At 41.6% G+C, this 21,837-nt stretch overlaps 1 protein-coding gene across 1 annotated transcript in view; it reads left to right on the top strand.

The window, feature by feature from the left end:
• afap1 (actin filament associated protein 1) overlaps positions 1–21,837 on the top strand; it is a 127,019-nt gene that overhangs the window by 88,999 nt on the left and 16,183 nt on the right. Inside the window, 4 exon segments of the mRNA XM_034130915.1 lie at positions 11,822–11,897; positions 19,087–19,239; positions 19,683–19,894; positions 20,335–20,480. Coding sequence (XP_033986806.1) covers positions 11,822–11,897; positions 19,087–19,239; positions 19,683–19,894; positions 20,335–20,480 — 587 coding nt within the window.

Raw genomic sequence — 21,837 nt, 5'->3', positions numbered from 1 at the left:
TAGCTTTTGAAAAGAGCATTACCTTGGTTTTCTCAACATTTAAAAGAAGCTTAAGTTCAGAGAGCTGAGTCTGAATAATGTTAAAAACTGCCTGTAATTTAACAACCGCCTCCTTAATGGAGGGACCTGCACAGTACATCACGGTATCATCCGCATAAAAATGCAAAGTAGCTTCATCCACATTTTCACCTAAACTATTGATGTAGATGGAGAATAAAAGTGGACCTAAAACAGAACCTTGAGGAACACCATTAGCAATGTTTAACCACTCAGAAGACAGCCCATCAAAGTGAACACATTGGGACCTTTCAGAGAGGTAGTTCACAAACCACCCCACTGCATGGCTGGATAAGCCAATACTGAGTAGCCTCTGCTTCAGGATTTGATGATCGACGGTATCAAACGCTTTGGAAAGGTCAATAAATAGAGCTGCACAGCTCTGCTTTTTATCTAAAATACTCGTAATGTCATTCACCACTTTCATTGTGGCAGTGATGGTGCTATGTTGCTTTCTGAAGCCTGACTGATGTTTAGACAGGATATCATTTTTACATAAAAACTCCTTTACCTGTTCACTCACTAGGCGTTCAAGAACCTTAGCCAGAACTGACAATTTAGAGATTGGCCTATAGTTATTTAAAATAGTTGCTTCCCCTCCTTTTAGTAAAGGGAAGACATAAGCTGACTTCCATACTTTTGGAATTGCATTTGTGCTGAGGGAGAGGTTAAAAAGAGAAGTGAGAGGTGGAGCAATAAAACCTGCAGCTATCTTTAAAAAGAAAGGCTCTACGTTGTCCGGGCCGGCCGGTTTCTTAGGATCTAACTTAGATAATGCTTCATGAACAACATTTACAGTAAAAGGAGTAAAACTGAAAGGGTTTTCCAGACCACATTGTTCAGAGTCACAGACTGAGGTGATCACAGAAGCAGAGTTAGTCACAGAATCAAACAGAGAGCCACAGGACACAAAATGCTTATTAAAGCAATGTAACATGGTGGCCCTGTCCGATATAGTGCCAGATGCTGTGGAAAGGCACGGAGGTAGCTCATTTCGGATCTCACCGGTGGATATCGATTTTACGGCTTTCCAAAATGTCCTAGGATTATTTAGGTTCTTTGTGGTAACTGACAGATAGTACTTCGACTTAGCACTTTTGACATGTGAAGTGAAGCTATTCCTTAGCTGCCTAAAACGTAGCCATTCTACCTCTGAGCCTGATTTCCTAGCCTTTGCCCAGGCCTTGTTTCTCTCATGCAGGAGACTGGACAGTTCAGCAGAAAACCAAGGATTGTCTCGTCCCTTTACTCTAAATTTACGCAGGGGTGCATGTCTATCAATGATCTCCATAAAACCAAGATAAAAATAAGACCATGCAGTTTCTACATCAGCACACAGATCAATTGTTCCCCAATCAAACCCAAACAGATCATGAACAAAACCCTGCTCCACAAAATGTTTTATGTGTCTCTTAATAATAATACGGGGTTTAACCTTTTGGACCTTAGTGTCCCTAATTGTGGCTACAGCACACTCACTCACATCATTCGCAAATACTCCCACAGATGGGTATTTATAGGGAACATTAGTTAGAATGAGATCAATTAGGGAGGATTTATTAGGGGACTTAACGTTAGGGCGCGTAGGACTATCTACAATCTGAGTAACATTTAAAGAGATACAAAGGTTTTTAAAATCCTCTGATACTGCAGTTAACCAGTCCCAGTTAAAATCACCAAGTAGCACTATTTCCTTGTAGTCAAGTTGAGATAAAAGATTTGCTAGCGAATACAAGGAGTCCTTGACAGCTGAGGGGGCCTGTAACAGCCCACCACCATGACTTGTTGCCCCTTTGCCACTTCTATATTTAAGGCTAAAAATTTGAATTGCTTACTGATAGATTTGGAAACCAATGTGGTTACACTGAACTTATTCTTAACATAAATGGCAACGCCACCACCTTTATTAGGCCGGTCGGAACGATACACATTATAAGCATTTAAGGATATGTCAGAGGCCAAAATAGTTTTATTTAGCCATGTTTCTGATAAAACAATGACGTCAGCGTCAGTCGAGCTCGCCCAAATGCGGACAAAATCTAGTTTACCTAACAGACTGCGCACATTCAAGTGGATGAAACCCAACCCAGACCTAGCTTTAAAATCAGCAGGAGTAGCGATCTGACTACTACTACTGGGCGGACCAGGGTTAGGTTGAACATTTCCTGACAGTAATAACAACAACAAAACCAGGCATCTTTTCGTCTTAAACGACACACATACATTGTCATCTACTTTAGAATCACCGGAAAAGTCTGCGAGAGTGTGATTAGAGTTTAAGAAGCAGTCCTGAAGTACCATCATCGCAGGAAAACAAAAAAGACAAACATATTTTGTCGAGCAGATTGTCTGTGACAAGGCAACCGGTAATTCTTTGTGTAACACATCCGAACCTTTGCAGGGGATGCCCACTGCGGGTGGCAGAACAGACCTGAATCCAGTAGACTTCTCAGAATGACTAGAGATCTTCTCATAGTCCAGAACAGTTAACAGGCACAGCAGAATCACGATATGGGCCATTTTCCCAGACCAGCACACAGTATCTGCGATGTTCCTGGGGCAAAAATCCTCCTCCTCACAGCAGCAAAGGACAGGCGAAAGCAGCAGCGTGGAAGCGCTCCGGTCCCTCCGTGGTATCCCCGGGGTGAAAGGTCTCCTCAGCAAGCAGCACACGACACCGCAGCACACAACAGGTGGGAGCAGGCCTCCGCAACAGCAGAACCAGGACAGGTGGAAAGCAGGCCCCAGCCGTGGCAAAATCCTCCTCCGCGCAGCAGCACACGCCCGGTGGAAGCAGGCCAAGCCCGAAGCGTGGAGCCACTCCGTCTCTCCGTGACGACTCCGGGGTAAAAACCTCCTCAGCACAGCCGTACTCTACAGTTGGGAGCAGGCCTCCGCAGATCGCAGACACCAGACAGGTGGAAAGCAGGCAGCAACAGGTGGAGCCGCTCCGTCTCTTCGCGACGTCTCCGGGGGAAAACCACCTCAGCACAGCCGTACTCGACAGGTGGGAGTAGGCCTCCGCAGACCGCAGACAACTAAAACTACTACTTGTATAAGCAGGGATGGCTAAATGTTTGTAAGCAGGAGAGCTAGATGCTAACAGATGCCAGATGCTAACAGGTAGTGGGAGCCTGTAAAAATTGCGACTGCCTCGCGTGAAACTTCATTTATTCATATTAGTGACATTAATTCCCATCAACAAATCAATTTTATGTGTCACATGAAATCTTTATTATAAATATTACACACCAGAAAACACAGAAATATCCATGAAATAAACATACAATAGGTTATAAACAATTAAAAGGGATAATTGGGAAGGCATTACAAATGTAAAATTCATTTAAAATAATAAAACAATCCCACCACACAGGTATCTACAGGAGAAGAGGGAATTCAGGGAACAGAACCTAAATAAAAGAAATAAAATGCACCCAGTTTAAAGACATAGTTTGAGTGTAATGATGAACTCAAAATGTAAAACAAAGTATGAAACATGTTTCTGGACATATGTGTTTACATGTGAAAAGACACTATTTTTCTGCCACCTCTTTTATGAGAGGACGTTGGAAGTTCACTAGTGCGCAACATACCTGCACCAGTTTATCTGCGAAGTGCCTCAGGTGAGATGGAATGAACTTTAGGATCCTAAATTCTTTCAAACGAGCATTTGCTCTCTCGACGTGAATCCTATTTTGTGCGATAAGCTTTGTAGCCTGTGCTTTGCTGTGTGTCAGTTGGCCATGACAGAGGAATGGGGGAATGTTGACAGTGACTCCTTCAGGAAGAATGTTCTGGATTAAGAATCCCTTGTCAGCCATTATCAGATCTCCAAGTTTGAAATGCTGAAGAACACCAGAATCCCGTACTATTTCTTTGTCACTTGTTGATCCTGGGTATAGTTTGCTGCAGTATGTGATCACCAGCGACGTGCAGTCAGTGGAGGCAGGGGAGGCAGAGCCTCACCTGTCATACTCCAATGTAATGGAAAAACAATTAAAGAAAAACTAAATAATAATAATAATAAAATGTCTCCACTGATCTTGTGTAAATGTGATCTCTGTTTGATTCCAATCGCATTTTATAGTCAAAATCAGCAAATTTGCCGAGCTCCGCTACGGGAGCGATGAGAAGTGAGGCAGGCACGAGCACTGCCTCTCGTAAGCCCACAGTAACTTGCTGGAGCGCGGGCACTAATTTAGCGCGGCCACTTATTTTGTGAGCGCGCTCAAGCCATTTACTGTGGGGTGACGCATTCTGAGGTGAGGCACAGATGAGCTCTGCCTCAATTCAGAATGCGTCACCCCACAGAAACTGGCTGGAAAGCGGGCCCTAAGCGCATGCCTGTTCCCATCTCACTGTAGGTCACCAATGTAATGTTTGTAGATCCCTTTATTACATTTATCCTCGCCATCCATAGTCTCTAAATAACTTATTTCACGTATATATGATATTTAGGCTCGCTGGTCTCATCGTACAACGGCAATGAAAAAATCACCAGGAGAGGCAGCCATAACCTCTGCCGCACTGAAGGGGGCGCACGTGAGCCCACAGGTTCTTGTTGCTACTGTTATTCTACCGCAAACAACAAACTAGACTTTTGAAACTACAGGAAGATAAGGAGGACTTTTACAAAAAAGTAATAGAGATTGTTGTCCAGAAGGATAGCATGGACTTCATCTTCAAGTCAAGGTAAGACCACAACTGTAATGAAAATGGGATCTTACTTAGAAAGAACAATCCAATATTTAGATTTTGGGTATCCTTTTGTTGATCGGTCTGTTTAAAATTAATCATAGCATCAGACTAAAAAAGCTTTTGAAAATAACAGAATATTTCGATTAAGGTCAAAATAGGCTATAATATTTGTAAATCTGACTCTGATAGAGTCAGTGCCTCACCAGCCATGAACCTCACCGCACGTCACTGGTGATCACAGCATTTGGTGCTACCCCGAGGAGTAGTTAGTGCATGCCACGGTAAGCAGAGTAGGTCTCTTTCTGGATATCCATTTGCTTGGGGATAGCAATTTTGATGTCCGTACAATCCAGTATCATTCTGCAGTTTTGGATGTGCCGAAATAATGAAGGCAAGCTGGTTTTATTTTTCTCCCGGCTGGGAACAGTACTCATTATGTCCTTAAAAAGTAAATTGTGGAGAACCTCTATAAATGTTACAATCACATTTTTGACAGTGCATTCACCGCAGTGAAAGAGTGCAGCCAGATGAAGGTGTGTGTAATTATGACGCAGTTTCATGAGGGTCATGAAAACTTGGTCTTCAAGACTCAGTGCTTCGGGGAACCAACCTTCTGGGTATGTAATGGAACCCTCAAAACGAGCAACATACTCACACACAGCACTGAATGTGTCTCTATCTGGCAATCCTGTCTCCATCCGAAGAACCCTTTCACTCAGCTGAGAGGCAGAATACTTGTCACGGCAGTAACTCTGCTTTGCCTTGGACTCCTCTAGCTGGATCTCTAGCTGCATTATGTGTCTTTGCTTAGATTGAAGTTTTTCTTCTACCGTTTTACTGGTGGCTTGCTCCTCTGCATTCTCAGATAGTGGTTGAGGACCTTCATTAGCAGCCGCCTGTGCTAATGGACCTGCTTCCTCCTCAGTCATTAGACACGTAGCTTCTTCCTCCATTCCATCAATCATCCCTCTCAGACAGTAGGAATGCTCTTCTACATTCTGTGCTTCAAATGAAACAGGCCTTTTTCTCTTTCTCAAAGGAAAATGACAGCTGCAGATGCGGGAACAGGCATTGGGCTTCCTGTCAGCTCGTCTGTTGGGAAGATATAAAATATTAGTTTCATGGAAGTCACACAGTCACATATAAGAGCATTAAGACATACAGTACATAGGCTAAAACAAACCATCTAAAGATATAACCTTGCACTTTGATAAGTCTTGTGAACATTTTCACTATTTTGACATTTTTATAGATCAAAATTGAACTAAAGAAATAAATGGTAGATTAATCCATATTGAAAATAGGTGTCAGTCAGCTGCTACACTAATTATAATAGTTATATTTCTTAATTAAGATAAGATAAGATAGTACTTTATTGATCCCAATTTGGACGTGACACGCACATGGGCCCATAGGGGCTGGAGGACTCTTTTGGCAACCATGGCAACGGGGGTCTTCTTCGCTGCTTTTGGTGTATTTTGTGGCGCCACTTACAGGCCCGGCATATGTACTACTGCGTCTCCAGCGCTTTCGAGCAGTCTCGTGCGGAAGTACAGCGGTACTTACAGGCCCGGCATATGTACTACAGCGTCTCCAGCGCTTTCGAGCGCTCTCGTGTGAACGGAATACTTTTTTTATATCATATTCGGTTCGTTTGCGTTTCGTATGCGTTTGCGTGTAAATGGGGTCTCTCTCCTTGCCGGCTGGTACCGCAGTACCGCCGTCTCTCCCAGGCGGAGGGAGCGATCAGCAGCCACCCAGCCATTTTCTGCGAGGAGTACGGAGACTCAGACCTGTGTCACGCACACTGGCGCCTCAGTGGGACTTGGCTTTGGTGTTACGTGCACTGAGTAAAGCCCCATTTGAACCTTTAGATCAGGTTCCCCTCAAGGTTTTGTCAGTCAAAGTAGCATTACTTTTAGCGCTGACATCAGCAAAAAGGGTGAGTAATTTGTCTGCCCTCTCTGTGGCTCCGTCATGTCTCCGGATCCAAGGAGATGGCAGCTCAGCTGTTTTGTCAGTGTCCCCTGTTCGTTTATTCAATTTTATTTGAGGGATGTCTCCCATTCCTCTCTGACACACCCTGTACGGAGTGTCTTGTCAGAGTGAGTGATGTCAGGGATCCAGCTGTGCGCTCTCTCCTGCAGAGAGCTGCCCTTGTTCCCCCTCTTTTATCGCTGGACAAAGTGTGAGCTTCGGCTCTACTTGTTCACAGCGGCAGGGTTGTATTGTTCCCAGCCTTCGTCCCCTCATGGAGAATATTCATGTTATGCTATATTCCAGGGACTCTGATGCGCCAATAGGCATGGGTTATTTTTTGAGTAGGTGTGTCTGTGCTTCTGGTACCGGGCGGACCCAGTGGGGCCCAGACTACATCATGCTTCGCCCTTAACCCAATAGCGATAGCCTTAGCGGGCGAAGCCATATACAAAATAGAACTGAAGTTACCTACTGTAACTCCAGCTTCTATGAGTATAGGCGTAGCCCTCTAAGTTCTGGGCCCCACTGGCTGTGTGGGAGCAGATTGTCGGGCCTCCTTCCTATTTATACCGGAAGTGAGTCCGAAGGTGGGGCCCACCCATGGATGTATAATAAGAACTGGATACAGCGTTGGAGGCGGGGTCTCGTTCTTTCCTATGAGAGCTACTCATTGGAGCATGAAGGCAAAATGGCCCAACTTTTGAGAGAGCGAAACGTCACAGATTGCCCGTCATGCCTGGCTGTCAGAGCAGAAGAACCCGTATGTGCGCCCCCCGAGCTCCCACTCTCGGCTCACTAGAATGAATGGAGCGAGAAAATATGCTTTTATATGCTTTTATTGCATTTTACAAATGTAAGGACTTAATGATTCTAATAAGGGCTATAAAATAGTTCATACTGAGTAGTTTATTTAGTTGATTTACAGACGTCTCTTTCCCCATGTTAGTCAATGGGAAAAAGTTGTTTTGGGCCGGGTGACTGATACGGAAGTTGCAGTACCGCCGTTTGGACACAACGAATTTTGGGCACAGAGTCCGGCGCACTTCCTGGGGGCTTGGGCCCACCTCGCAGGTGGGCGTGGACTACAAGTGTTTTCAGTGCTGCGCGGGTGCGCTAGCCCAATAGCGATAGCCTTAGAGCAGTGCTTCTCAAACTTTTTTCAGTAATGTACCCCCTTTGAAACATTTTCTCAGCCAAGTACCCCCTGACCGACCCCGAACATTTTTGATAGAAAAAGCCTATATAAATAATTACAATATAGTGATGTTCCATCAGTGTGTGATTTATGAACTCCTTCATCCATGAATTACAACAATCAAAGAACATAACGACAGATTTCTAAGTAATAATTATATGTTTAACGAACCAATGAACAAAATGTTATATTATGCAAAAACTATAAAATACAATAAACAAATATTATAATAAAATGTGGTGCCTGATGTGCTACCATCCAAAACCCCATGCATAAACAAGAAAACAGCATTAAATAAGCCGTCACAATGCATGAAAGGGTTAAAAACAAAACAAAACATTGTAACAAAAATGTGCAATTACAATAAAAACTACGTAATAACACTGCAATGACACTATTAATGAGTTTTAGGTGCATTAAACTGCATTTGAAAATAGAAAATACAATTTAGTGTCAAAACATTGGCAAAAAAAACAAACAATTGTAATAATAAATAAATTATAAATTGCAATAACACTAACAAGTAATAATAAGAGCACTTTAGCACTCAATTTAGTGTGAAACGTGTGCTTGTCCTTCACTGAGGATCTTGGTCATCCTTGGTGGCAGAGAGGACACAGCAGTGATCAGACTCTTTTCCAGGCCCAGTCTGTTTCTCTGCTTTGTTTTGATCAGAGTCATTGCAGAGAAGGAGGCCTCACACAAATATGTGGATCCAAAGGGCAGTAGCTGCTCCAAAGCTGTTTTTCCCAGCTCAGGATGCTCCTTTTTCACACACACCCAAAACTGCGTGAGAGTGGAGTTTTCAAATGTCATCAGGCCGTCAGATGACACATCCAAGAGTTTTTCCTGGTGACAGAGAGGAAGCTTTTCTCTGTTTGCTTCTGACAGAAGAAATGGGTTTCTTACCCAATCAAGCTGTGCAGGTTTATCCTCCATGTCAGGAAAGTACGACTTGAAACTAACTATCAGGTTGGCCAAGTGTTCCTCTATAATGAACTTGACTGGAGCGCTCTGCACATCCTCACTGGAGAGGAAAGCATCTACCTGAGGAAAGCAGGTGAGATCCCCCTGTGCACATGCCCGTTTCCACAACTCTGCTTTCTTTACGAAACCACCCACCTTGTCATACAGGTTCAGAATATTGGTGTTCTTTCCCTGCATGCACACATTCAGCTCATTCAATTTGCTGAATATGTCTGCCAGATAGCAAAGCTTTGCAAGCCAATCTGTGTCCTCAAACAGTGTGGCATAGCAGGGAGATCCTTGCTCTGACAGAAAGGTGTGCACCTCCGATCGTAGCTCCAACAGCCTGCTCAGTATCCTCCCCCGAGAGAGCCAGCGCACTTCTGTGTGTAGCAGTAGTTGGGTGTGTTCAGCTCCCATGTCCTCGCAAAGGCGGTGAAACAGACGCGCATTGAGTGGCCTTGACTTTATGAAGTTAATCACTTTGATGCTGTTGTTCAAAACGTCATGCAACACAGGACTCAGCTTTTTGGCCGCCAGTACTTCCCTGTGTATGACACAGTGATTCCACTGCACTTCTGGATTTTTATCCCTAATACGTGCCATGAGCCCTTTAAATCGGCCCGTCATTGAGGCAGCTCCGTCAGTACAGACACTCATGCAGTTTCTCCAGTCCAGCTCGTTTTCAATAAAGAAATCATTCACAACATTAAAAATGTCCTCCCCCGTTGTTTTCCCCTCTAAGGTCTTGCAGAAAAGCACATTTTCATAAATGTCGTCAGTATCCACGTATCTCACGAAAGCAATGAGTTGAGCCTTACCGCTGACATCGGTCGATTCATCAAGCTGGAGTGAAAATGTTTCGCCAAGTTTTCCCACAACTTGTTCAACAATATCTGCTCCCATTCATTCTATTCTGCGTGAAACGGTGTCATTAGAAAGAGGCACCGTTTTGAACTTCTCCGCGGCACTTCTGTCCAGCATCGTCTCGGCCAAAACAACAGCAGCTGGGAGTAACAGGTCCTCAGCGATCGTGAACGGCTTTTTGGCTTTAGCGATGAGCAGTGATACCGCATACAATGCCTCTAAGTACCGAAAACCGGTTCTAGCTGGCCCCATTCGGCTGCCGAAGTACCAATACTTCACACTTACGTCGGAGGGGGGCGAGAATAACCTGAGCAATAACAGTTAATGGCGAGTACGGCAAATACAAGTTGTACCAAGCATAAGCAAAAAAGCATTTTTTTTATTAACCTTTTTTATTGTTTTCTCTCGCGTACCCCCTGCAGTACCCCCACGTACCCCTAGGGGTCTGCGTACCCCCATTTGAGAATCACTGCCTTAGAGGGCTACGCCTATACTCATAGAAGCTGGAGTTACAGTAGGTAACTTCAGTTTTGTGTTTTCAGTGGAAAAAGCAGGTAACATGACTCTTTATATGACATACTTTAATTGCTGCCCCTTTGAGTGCCTACATATAAACATGTGGGTGGATAATGAGCTACATCAGAAGCTCTTTAAAGACAAAAGGCACCCAATTTAAAACAGTTAACACAACAAATAATAATAATAATAATGGGTTCCATTTATAAAGCACTTCATATTTGATTTCAAATCCCGAAGTGCTACAAGCAGTGAGCATGAACAGTATAAATAGACATTACACAACACGGTAGAATTAATAAAAAGCAATAAAAAATAAATAAAAGGGTGGTAAAAAGGTCTAGGCAAAGGCTCTTTTGAAGAGATGGGTTTTGAGGCCTTTTTTAAAAGCCTCATGCTCTCATGTGGTCGGGGAGAGCATTCCACAGACTGGGAGCAGCCGAGCAGAAGGCCCGGTCTCCCATAGTACGGAGCTTAGTCCTGGGGGGTTTGAGCAAGTTGGAGTTGCTGGAGCGGGTGGTCCGCAAGGAGGTATGGGTGGTGAGGAGTTCCTTGAGGTAGGGAGGGGCAGTTCCATGGACACACTGGTGGGTGAGGACGGAGACCTTGAATTCGATCCTCAGTTCCACGGGGAGCCAGTGTAGTGCTTTAAGGATGGGGGTGATGTGATCATATTTGCGCACCCTCATCAGGATCCTATCAGCGCTGTTCTGGATGTTCTGGAGCTTCTGGATGCTTTTGTTAGGGATCCCGATGAGGAGTGCATTGCAGTAGTCCAGCCTGGAGGAGACAAAGGCGTGGACCAGCTTTTCGGCGTCAGACAGAGTGAGTGTGGGGCGGAGTTTGGCGATGTTCCTGAGGTGATAAAAGGAGTTCTTGCACAGCTGTTTAATGTGGGCCTCAAAGGTCAGATGGGCGTCCATTTTAACACCCAGGTTGGTGACTATTGAGGAGAGGGTAATGTCCTGGCCGGAGAAGGTGATGGTGGTGATGGTGGATGACCGAACCTGGTGTGGGGTGCCAACTATAATGGATTCGGTCTTGGAGCTGTTGAGTTTCAGGACCAATTATTTATCTGAAACATGTTGCAGATGCTCTAAATCAGGGGTGTCAAACTCAATTTCATCGCGGGCCACATCAGCATTATGGTTGCGCTCAAAGGGCCGGTTGTAACTTTAAGACTATAAATATACATATATAATATATATAAAATAATGTATTATATTACGTTATTGGCTCTGCCTTGGATTATTATCAGTTCTGGTAATAACTTCATAAATAACTATGTCTGAAAGCAGAAGTCTAGGGCAAATAATTGAAAGCAAATATTACACCAATTGTATTCTATATTATATTCTTTGCTAGCTCTGTGGGCCACATAAAATGAGGTCCCGCGGGCCTTGAGTTTGACACCCCTGCTCTAAAGGGTTTTACCATGTAAAATGTAATAAGACATCTGTGTGTCTGAGATGCTTTCTTTTTTTTTTACTTGGTACCTTCTTGTGCATTAATTTGTCTTCCTTCTTCCCTAACTGGCAGAAGGCATCTTATGACAAACCAAGTTCCGATGGTGAAGCAACTCATGAGAACGGACACAGCGACTGCAAGGACCAAGGTAAGATTCTGAGTCATCTGTAACACAAGTGAGTAAATAACATCCAGTTCATAAAAGTATGGAAATGTATTTGCACAGAAGATTTCTGGAAGAACTTCCCTGCATAGGAAATGACAAGTTCTGGTTCATTGAAATTGAAAGGGGACTAACTGGGTAGTTAAAATAAGTAAAACATTTTTCAAAGATTCAAAGGTTTTATTGTCATATGCAAAGTATCCACAGTGTAGTCATGGCAATCAAAATCTTGAAAGAAAAAGTCCCATGCTCCTCGAACAATGAAAAATAAATATGTATACGACATAAAACAATAAAACAATTTTTTTAAACAATACAATTAGTACAAGAGGAAACGGAGTAGAATACAAATAGTGCAAGATTATGTTGAAACACCAATGAACAAGTAATGCAGATAAATTAAACTATATACATGTTAAAAAAAATAATACAATAAGCTAAATAATGCAGAGAATGTTGACTAAGTACATGCAGGAGTCTATATACATGTAAATAGAATAAGATATATACAAGAACAGAATGTAAAATTAAATACGGTACAGTGGAATAAATACTGCTTTTAGAAATAAATAATATAATATAGGGTGTGTTACCACACAATTTAAATGATGTGGACCATCACATTTTCAGAACGGAAATATCCAGACAAAGTTAGTAATTGAACCTTACATTGAAATTGCTTTGTCAAATTTGGGTGATCTTATAATATATATAAATTATATATATATATAATGTGTTTTTAAATGACCGTAATACTTACAGTTACGCTTTATGTCTTTGTTGCGGGTTCTTGAATTGTTTTTAATTTGGACCCATATCCTGATATATTCCGGCTTTTGGTTTTATTTACTGAGGGTTGCTGAACCAGAAACCAAAAACACGAGATATGGGTGAAATAGTCTGTCATTTCCATTTGTTTGCTCAGCAGGCAAAATCCCTTGGGGTGCGAAATTTCACTTTGCTTGTCAGCTCAGTTATTTGGATTGTCAACTTAAATTGAACACAATTTTTTTCATCATTAAGATTAGGTAATTTTTCTAACATAATGTCAGAAACAAAACATTCATCTGCTACTTAGTAATATATATCTACTATCTAATATATATCATTCCAATAACTTGTATATAGACTCGTGCTGCACTATTCCACATACTCACTTTATTTTAGAACTATTTTTCTTTTTGTATTACTTTTACTATCTGTATTATTATTATGTTGCATTGTTGGAGAAGCCTGTGACATAAGATTTTCAACAACATAATTACTCTGTAGCTATGTCAGTTTGACAATAAAGAACCTTGAACCTTGAGAAACAGATTTCCCACTAGCAGTTAATTTTCCAAATCCAACTGGGGTTTTATGGAGTCAGCACAGAGCAGTGATTCATGGACTTGGCTGTGAAACTATGGAGAATATGAAATGGGATCAGCAACAATCTCCCATTAGAGCTTAATTTAATCATATACCATTTTTTATTACATCTCCAGCGAGGTGTAGACCATTTTGTCCTGTTAAAAGTTTAAATGTAATACCATTATTCAGTATGTAGCAGTCGTTTTTCTGAGCCTCCCAGTGTACACTTGCTCCCAGATGAAGAAACGCGATATGGCTGCCCTTCTTTGCTTATTGTTTCAGCTAAGGAGTAACTGGGAGTATCCATGAGCCAGTGAAAATTAAGTAGTGTTATTATTAGCTAATGCTAGTTAATAACTTTAATGCAGTGTTCACCTTGCCTTCCTAAATGAATAGCGAGATTGGTGGCATGATTTTGTAATACAGGCACACATTTGGCAGACTGTAAATCCAATGTTTAAAATGGGTGGGGTAGAAACACCTTGGCTTAATATGATGTATGATCTTTTATTGATATCCATTAAATACAACAGAATTATCAGGGAAATCCCAATAGGCGCTTTCACACCGGAGTACTTTACCCAGGAATAGTTCCGATAGTTCCTGGGATTTTGCGTTAACACCAAAAATATCTAGAACTAGAACTTGTTCGGGAACCTTTTCACCCCTTTTCAGTCCCTGCTAGAGAGGTGGTAGTTTCCTGGGGAGGAAAAGGTTCCAATTTCTATTGGCTGGGTGAATTGCAAACCACGGCCCGTAAAACTCCGAAAAGTTTTGTGAAGCCGCCATTTTATTTGCTCGCATTAGCATTAGCCCAGCGCACCAACGGAGAGAGACTAACTTATGGCGACACAAAAGAAAACATGGGAGCGGTGGAGATGAGGAGGTGTCTGCGCTTCTGGTGATTTACTCGGAAGGCTTCAGTAGAAGCTGCTGGAAGTCCCAGCAGCTTCTACTGAAGCCAGTCCCCAACTCCGGGGACATCCGGCCGGGGACTTCGGGTGGCAGTATACGCCGTGAAGTTGTTTGCGGCCTGCCAGTAAACCCAAAGCAGAAGAAGAAGAAGTGAAGTCAGCGGCTTCATTTGCGTAATCCTCCCTCAGGGACTTATTCCGGTGTGAACGTGATCTACTAGATAGTTCCGGAACTAAAGATTTCCGGGAACTATTCCTGGGAAAAGTACTTGGTGTGAAAGAGCCTAATAATACACTCCAGTGAGTTCCTGGACTTACCTATTGGTCTTACTTCAGTTATTCCCTCACTGAGTACTGAACACTCTTTTCAGCTAAATCAGCCACATTCTTTCCATGGATGGTAACAAAAAGAGCTGATTTGCTGGAATCAAAATACCCTGATCAGAGTTTTCCTCCTCTTCGTCTCCTGGAGGGGAAACATAATGATAATTCCTCTTTTTAAAAAAAGTTTACAATCGCTTTCACATCTGTGTGTCTGCTTTCCCCCTAAAGCCTGCATTGTGTGTTATACTGTGTTTTATACTGTTTGAGTACAGAGAGCTTCCTATCTAATTAAGTTGCCATGGTAGTTTTCAAACCATAATAGGGAGGGAAAAAACATTTAAAGCCGATCTTCGATTGACTTTACTTCGTTTTTTTGTATTCAGAAAGCATACAAAGTCTAGATTCCCTCTGGACACTCATTGTGAGCGTTTGGGATGATGTCATCGGTGGAGGGGAACACATTTCAATCACATCTTTTGGCCAACACTTTTATTTTCTAACTTGGATCTTTGATCATAAGCCACGTTGAACCTTTTTCAGCCCACATTTTAGTAATGCCGTCATGACTGCAGCAAATCTGGATCAGCTCCGTTGTTCCCTCGTTTTTAGAGATGTGGGTAAGGAGGAAAAGAGAGAGGGTTGTATTTTCTGACACTTTATGAGTCTCCTTATGGTGCGTTCACACCGGACGCGATGCGAATATTCGCTTCGCTCTTATCGCATCACTCTAAACGCTCAAGTTTCACCGCTGCTGTCAGTTGTGTTTACTCGCATCATTCAAACAAGACGCACTGGCAAGGGGGCTACAACTACAACAAAATGAACATATTTACCGTGATTTAATTGTAATACACGTTTCAAAATGATGCCGAAGTAACAACATACTGATAACGGTTAGTAAAAACCATGAATTAATGCTTTGACAAGTGTGCAGACAGACGGCAGGAGAAAAATCTTTTAAAATGCTTGTTTTCTGAATGGAGATCGGATCGACCAAGCTAAGCTAACGTTGTAGCTGCTCCGTCCAAACTCACAACAACGTCCTACAGACATAAATAAAGCAGCGACTGTATTTGCCATGACAAAGACAGTCTGTGGTTTGTACTTGTTTAACTTTTGTCCAGTTTCTGAACAGATATGAGGAGAGCTTGTGAGCCTCGTGTGCTAACAGCTAACGGCTGATGTTTTGGTTTTCTGGTTCAACGTCAGTGACGGCAAGCTGAGATCCTCCCCGCTGATTGGCTACCGCGCGAACGCCTCACGCACATTTGACGCTCTAGTTGAAAAAATTGAATATTTAAGAATTATAATTTTTAGAGATGCATTTTGTAAAAGTAGCTAAAGCTGTTGAAAATAATTCCATTATTCCCTTTTAAATGTAGTAGAGTAGAAATAAAAATGTGCATAAAATGGATCTCTCATGTTAAAACCTCTTAAGGACGAGGGTCCCCCCAGTGGACCCCCCCACCGTTTTTTTTCGAGACTGTGTCTCAGGGTTTCTTAACATTTATGAAACTATTAATGTGGAGCACCAGATTAACGAGAAGAATCTCAGCTAACTGAAGATATGAACCATTTTTACAAAACACAAGGGTAATACCAAGCCTCTGAATTAGCACTAAGCGAAAAAATGCTAACGCACTTAGCACAGAACTCAAGATAAAGATACCCTTATTACTTATCGTAACTTCACATACAATATATATATATATATATTAAAGCTGAGACTCCACAGATTATATAGGTATAGTATCATCACTGAGCGATCCGAACTCGCGACAGGGGAAGCAAACACAGACATCACAACACGTACCTTTACGGAGCTTTTACGGGAGATCGTCTCACCGTAGCTGTCAATTAGGTCAAAAGACGTGTTCAATGCAGTGTTAATTTTGGCAGCTGTTTTTGATTTAGTCTTAGTCTTAGTCTTTAGACGAAAATGGTTATTAGTTTTAGTCACATTTTAGTCATTTCTATCCTTCATAGTTTTAGTCTAGTTTTAGTCGAAGAAAACTCAAAACGTTTTAGTCTACTTTTAGTCGATGAAAAATTACATTTTAGTCAACTTTTAGTCCAAATGTTTTCTCTCTTTAAACCAATTCAGTTAGGCAAATACAGGTATCTGAAATTGTAATCAAGGTGACAGCATCAAGTGTTGAAATTCGTAAAGCAACATTTCACTCTCTTAACACTTTACTTGTGTAATATCTAGGGATGGGTATCGTTAAGGTTTTCTACGGTACTACTAGTCTTATCAATACTGCTTATCGATCCGGTACTTTAACGGTATTCTTGTATTTACTTTTTGTTATTTTTTAAAGGAAAAAACTAACAAATTGTTAACCGAATTAATTGCTTTATTTAAATGTGAAATAAATGAAATATGTATAATTATGTTAAAATATTGTACTGTACTTGAGTAAAATGTTGAGGTACTTGTACTTTACTGGAGTATTTAAATGTTTTGCTACTGTGTACTTCTACTCCACTACAGTTCATAGTTAAATGGTGTACTTCTACTCCACTACATGTATTTAATACCTTTAGTTACTTTACAGATGTGGATGAATGATGTGAAATATAATCAAGTGTTAACTCAGACTTTAGTAAATTCACAAGCTACCCTGCAGTATACAAAGTCCTTCAAACTAGCTGCACCTTTACTAGCTTTGAGAACACTTTAATGATCAATCATTATAAAACATATCATATTATTCTGAAATGGACCAATCTGCAAAATGACTACTTTTACTGTGGCTACTTTAAATATATTTTGATTATCATACTTTGACTTGAGGAACTCTTCCTACACTATGGTATTTTTTTACTTAGCTACAAGATCTCAGTACTTCTCCCACCTCTGCGCACCTGATGTGATAACGTTACTCGTAATTGGGGCAACAGAGCTACGAGTTAAGGAAGTCGAAAATTGTGCATTTCTCCGACTGAATATGACGCCTTTTGGCCGGCTGTTTGGACAGACTACTCTACTCGTGTCAACGCGCTAACGCGAAAACATGGCAAACGAGCATTGTCCACATCGAGTCTTGTAGAGTGTCTCTATACTCTCTGAACGCTCCGTCCCCGGCAGATCTCTGCCGCTGCAGCGTGTCTGTTAGGCCCCGCCCCCCGCACACAGAGAGAGAGGGAGATCGCTCTTCTGGAGTGAAGAGAGCGGAAATAATGATATTGGAAGTTAGAAATGTAAGATGCATTTTGACAGACAAGACGGACACTTGGGGGGAAACACCCTGCATTTTGAATGTCCGATAGTCCACCATTAACACCTTAGTCCCGTCTCGTCTCGTCAACGAAAACTAAATATACATTTCGTCAAATTTTCGTTATCAAGAATCTATTTTTAGCTCGTCATCGTCTCGTCTTAGTCATGTAAAAAAGGTCGTTGACGAACATTTTTCGTCATAGTTTTCGTTGACGAAATTAACACTGGTTCAATGGCATTAAAACGAGAAAAAACGCGGCTGAATCGGTTGATCCATAGGTTAATAATGTATCTGTCGCTTTGAAAAAATTATTTATAATCCATAATTCCATTTTTATGTAAAAATCGGAGCGGAAAAGTTAGCTGCTAATGGTAGCCAACAGAGTGTATGCAGCTTCCGGTTTTGGCCACGCGTCACTCTCACTCCTTATTTGTTAACGTGTTGGTGTGTAGAGAACTTTCCCTCGATTCCATTGGCTCTAGCGGTTATAAAGAGATTTCATTCATCAAAATCGACCAAGGGGGGCCAGAGATATGGAAAATCCACCCAAATGACCGCAGAAGTGGTTTCTTTTGGCTAAATCTCTCTAAAAAGGTCAAATTTCACTTGTTTTGCATCAATCTTGATACAGGGTACTTATTATATGTTGTACTTTGTATTCCTAAAGCTTTTAGTCTACTAACCCATCATCCAAGGGTAGTTTTCACTATAAGTAAAAAATAATTTTTGGACGAACACTATAATTTACAGTTTTTTACTATGTTCAATCTGAATTTTCTTTAAAATAAAAAACATCTATATTGATTCTGACTTTTCCACATCCAACTCACAGGTTTATCATTACTTTGAGAACAAAGATTATTAATTTAACCCTTTTAGAAGGGAAGATATGGTCATTTGTTCTGGGAATGTCATTTTCGAGCCTGAGACCTGAAAAACAGGCTCAGTGCTTAACAGGTTAAGTACAAGTACCTCAAAATAATACTTAAGGACAATATCTACTTAGTTACCTCCCACCTCTGGCCAGCTGAAATCAACCCACTCAGACCAGTGGGGAAGCTACACCAGCAGACATAGAGCCTTAGATCCCACAAGGATCTGATTCAAAGGAATGCAACTGATTCTGACTTCATGGTTGTTTATAGTAAAGCCTACAGTTTGTCTCTCTCCTCTTTTCTTTTTTACTTACAGAATTGCAAAAGCACCCACACATAATTGAATCAACATTAATGAAAACACATCTCTCTCAGTAATTTCCCATGTTTCTGTTAGACCGCAGTGCACATTCAATATGCGGAGTACCTAAATAACAATGTTTTACAAATGTTCCTTCATCGAAAGTTGTTCTCTCTCTCTTAGGAAAAGGGAAGAAGAACGCAAAGTCTGAGCAGAAGACTGGGACGGTGGGGAAGGGAGCAGGGAAGAAGATCACCAAAATTATCGGCCTGGGAAAGAAGAAGCCGTCCACAGACGAGCAGACATCTTCAGCAGAAGAAGACGTACCCGCATGCGGTAATATGTTCAAGCAGGAAATCCCAGTATCATTAGGACCTATATATAAGTGATATATTACAATGATATAACTTTAGGGACAATTTTTGTAATTGTTAAATCAAACGTGATTCATGACTCCCCGCCATGCCCCTGATAACAGTTTACTGATTTTTAATTACCACCTTTGTCATCAACCCTTTCCAGTATTCATCAGTTCATGAAATCTGTGTGAAATCTGCCTTTCTTCCTCTGACTTACCACAAAGTAAAGTCAAAACTAATTCACTTCAGCAAACGCAGCCTTAGGGGCTCCTGTCAAAATGTAAATATGTTGTATCTCTTTACACCTTAATACTATAAAGAATGTAAGATGTAAAAAATGACTTTATATGACAACACATTCATGAAGATATTGTTAAAATCATGAACATTATTTTCCTGACTGTTATCTTTGCTCGTCAGGCTACCTAAACGTGTTGTCCAATAACCGTTGGAGAGAGCGTTGGTGCCGTCTGAAAGAAAACCAGCTGCTTCTCCATAAGGACCGTGACGACCTGAAGAGCCACATCGCCTCGCTGCCCCTCAGAGGCTGCGAGGTCAGTCCTGGCCTGGATCACAAACACCCGTTTGCCTTCCGCCTGCTTCGTAATGGCCAGGAGGTGGCAGTACTGGAGGTGAGCTGCGACCTCCAAATGGTCTGTTGGATAATGTTTTTCAGGAGATGTGTACTCGTGTGTCAAAGTCAGCTACTAGAACTCCACTGTCAGCCAATAGATGAAGCAGAAATGCCAGGGAATAAATGAATGGACTTGAGCACGCAAACACTGCTTAGAAATGTTTTCCTTTTATATGGTAAAACAAGTCCTCCACCAACCAGTGACTTGTGTCTGTGTATTTAATGTTATGTGTATTTGAACTTCCTCCAGTTGTCATTTTGTTAGTTTTGATTCTATTTCCTCACATGCATGCTACCCTCTGCCTACAAATGTGTTCCCATTTATAATTTTCCTTGTGAAACCATAGCATTCTTAAGTAAAATCAAATGCTTTTGATTTCTTCTCAACTTGAACCCATACCTTTATCCTTTTTACTATAACCTTGTCCTTTCCATAAGGCCACTTCCTCTGAGGAGATGGGTCGATGGTTGGGGATCTTATTGGCTGAGACTGGCTCCACCACAGACCCAGCTACCCTGCACTACGACTACATCGACGTTGAGACCACCGCCAATGTCATCCAGCTGGCCAAGCAGTCCTTCTGGTATATGACAAAAAGAAATTCTAGTGATTAAAACCCTAACAAGTTTTTATTGTTTTGATCATGAACATTACTTATATAGTATGGTGAACTTTGCTCTGCGTCCTCATACACATATTTGCTCCTGATCAACGAGTATAATGGGAAATTAAGATCTATGGCTCATTTCCATATTGTGAGGTCCCAACACATTACAACAATTATGATATAAACGTATATGACAAATATTGCTTCCAGGAGTATTGCACACAACTTCCAGGTGTGGCCTTTAATAATGAAGTGGGCGCCGGGCAGCACCATGGCAACGGGCGCCACCGGGGCCGGACAATAAGTCGGAGTTATTCACCCAGCCAGGCCACTTCCAGCTTTTTTTTTTTTTTGTTGGTTGCATCGTCAATATTTACAGCGTTGCTGCCCACACACTAACACACGGCTTAATTCAGATTTAAGAAGGTTCTTGTGCCTTAACCTGTTGCGGGAGCAGCGTGGGCTCCCGCAACATCTTGCAAGAAACAGCGTCTGAGGGCTTCTTAACATTTAACAAACTATGAATGTGTCATACCCACTTAACGGGAAGAAACTCAGCTACCTGACGATATGAACCATTTTTACAGAAACAAAACACAAGTCTAACGCCGAGCCTCTGAATTAGCAATAAGTGAAAGAGTGCTAACGCACTTAGCACATAATTCACGGTAGAAATATGTTATACTTCATTGGATCTGCACAAACTAGATAGCATATGAAAGCTGAGATTCCAGAGATTCCAATGGTATAAGTATCATCATTGTGCGACCAAAACTCGTGGCAGCGGAAGCCAGCAAAGACAACACACAATTTCACTTTACGTAGCCAAAACGGCAAATACGTCTTACCTTTGCTGTTTCTGATCAAAAGTTGTGTTCAAGGGCATTACAACGCAGACAAACGCTGCTGAAGGTTAATCCAATGTCTCTGTGTCACTTTGAAATGATTACTGATAATCCATCATCATATTTATGGCAATAAGCCTAGTTTTCAGTTTTCAGAGCGTAACATAGCTTTTGGTTTGGGCAAACTGCGTGCGCATCACTCTCACTCCTCAATGGTAATGTTTAGATGGATTTAGGAAATTCCCCTCGATTCTATTGGCTTTAACGGTTCAAAAGAGGTGTCAATCACCAAAATCGACCAATGGGTTCCAGAGATATGGCAAATACACCCAAATGACCCCAGAGGTGGGGTTTATTTTCTAAACCTCTCTAAAAAGGTCAAATTTCACTTGTTTTGCATCAATCTTGATACAAAACAATTTATTATATGTTATAGTTTGGATTCCTAAAGCTTTTTGTCACCGATCCCATCATTCAAGGGTGGTTTT

This window comes from Trematomus bernacchii, unplaced genomic scaffold, assembly GCF_902827165.1.
Source record: "Trematomus bernacchii unplaced genomic scaffold, fTreBer1.1, whole genome shotgun sequence".
Classification (NCBI taxonomy): domain Eukaryota; kingdom Metazoa; phylum Chordata; class Actinopteri; order Perciformes; family Nototheniidae; genus Trematomus; species Trematomus bernacchii.
Note: the sequence above shows the minus strand (reverse complement) of the source record. Positions and strands in the feature narration are given on the sequence as shown.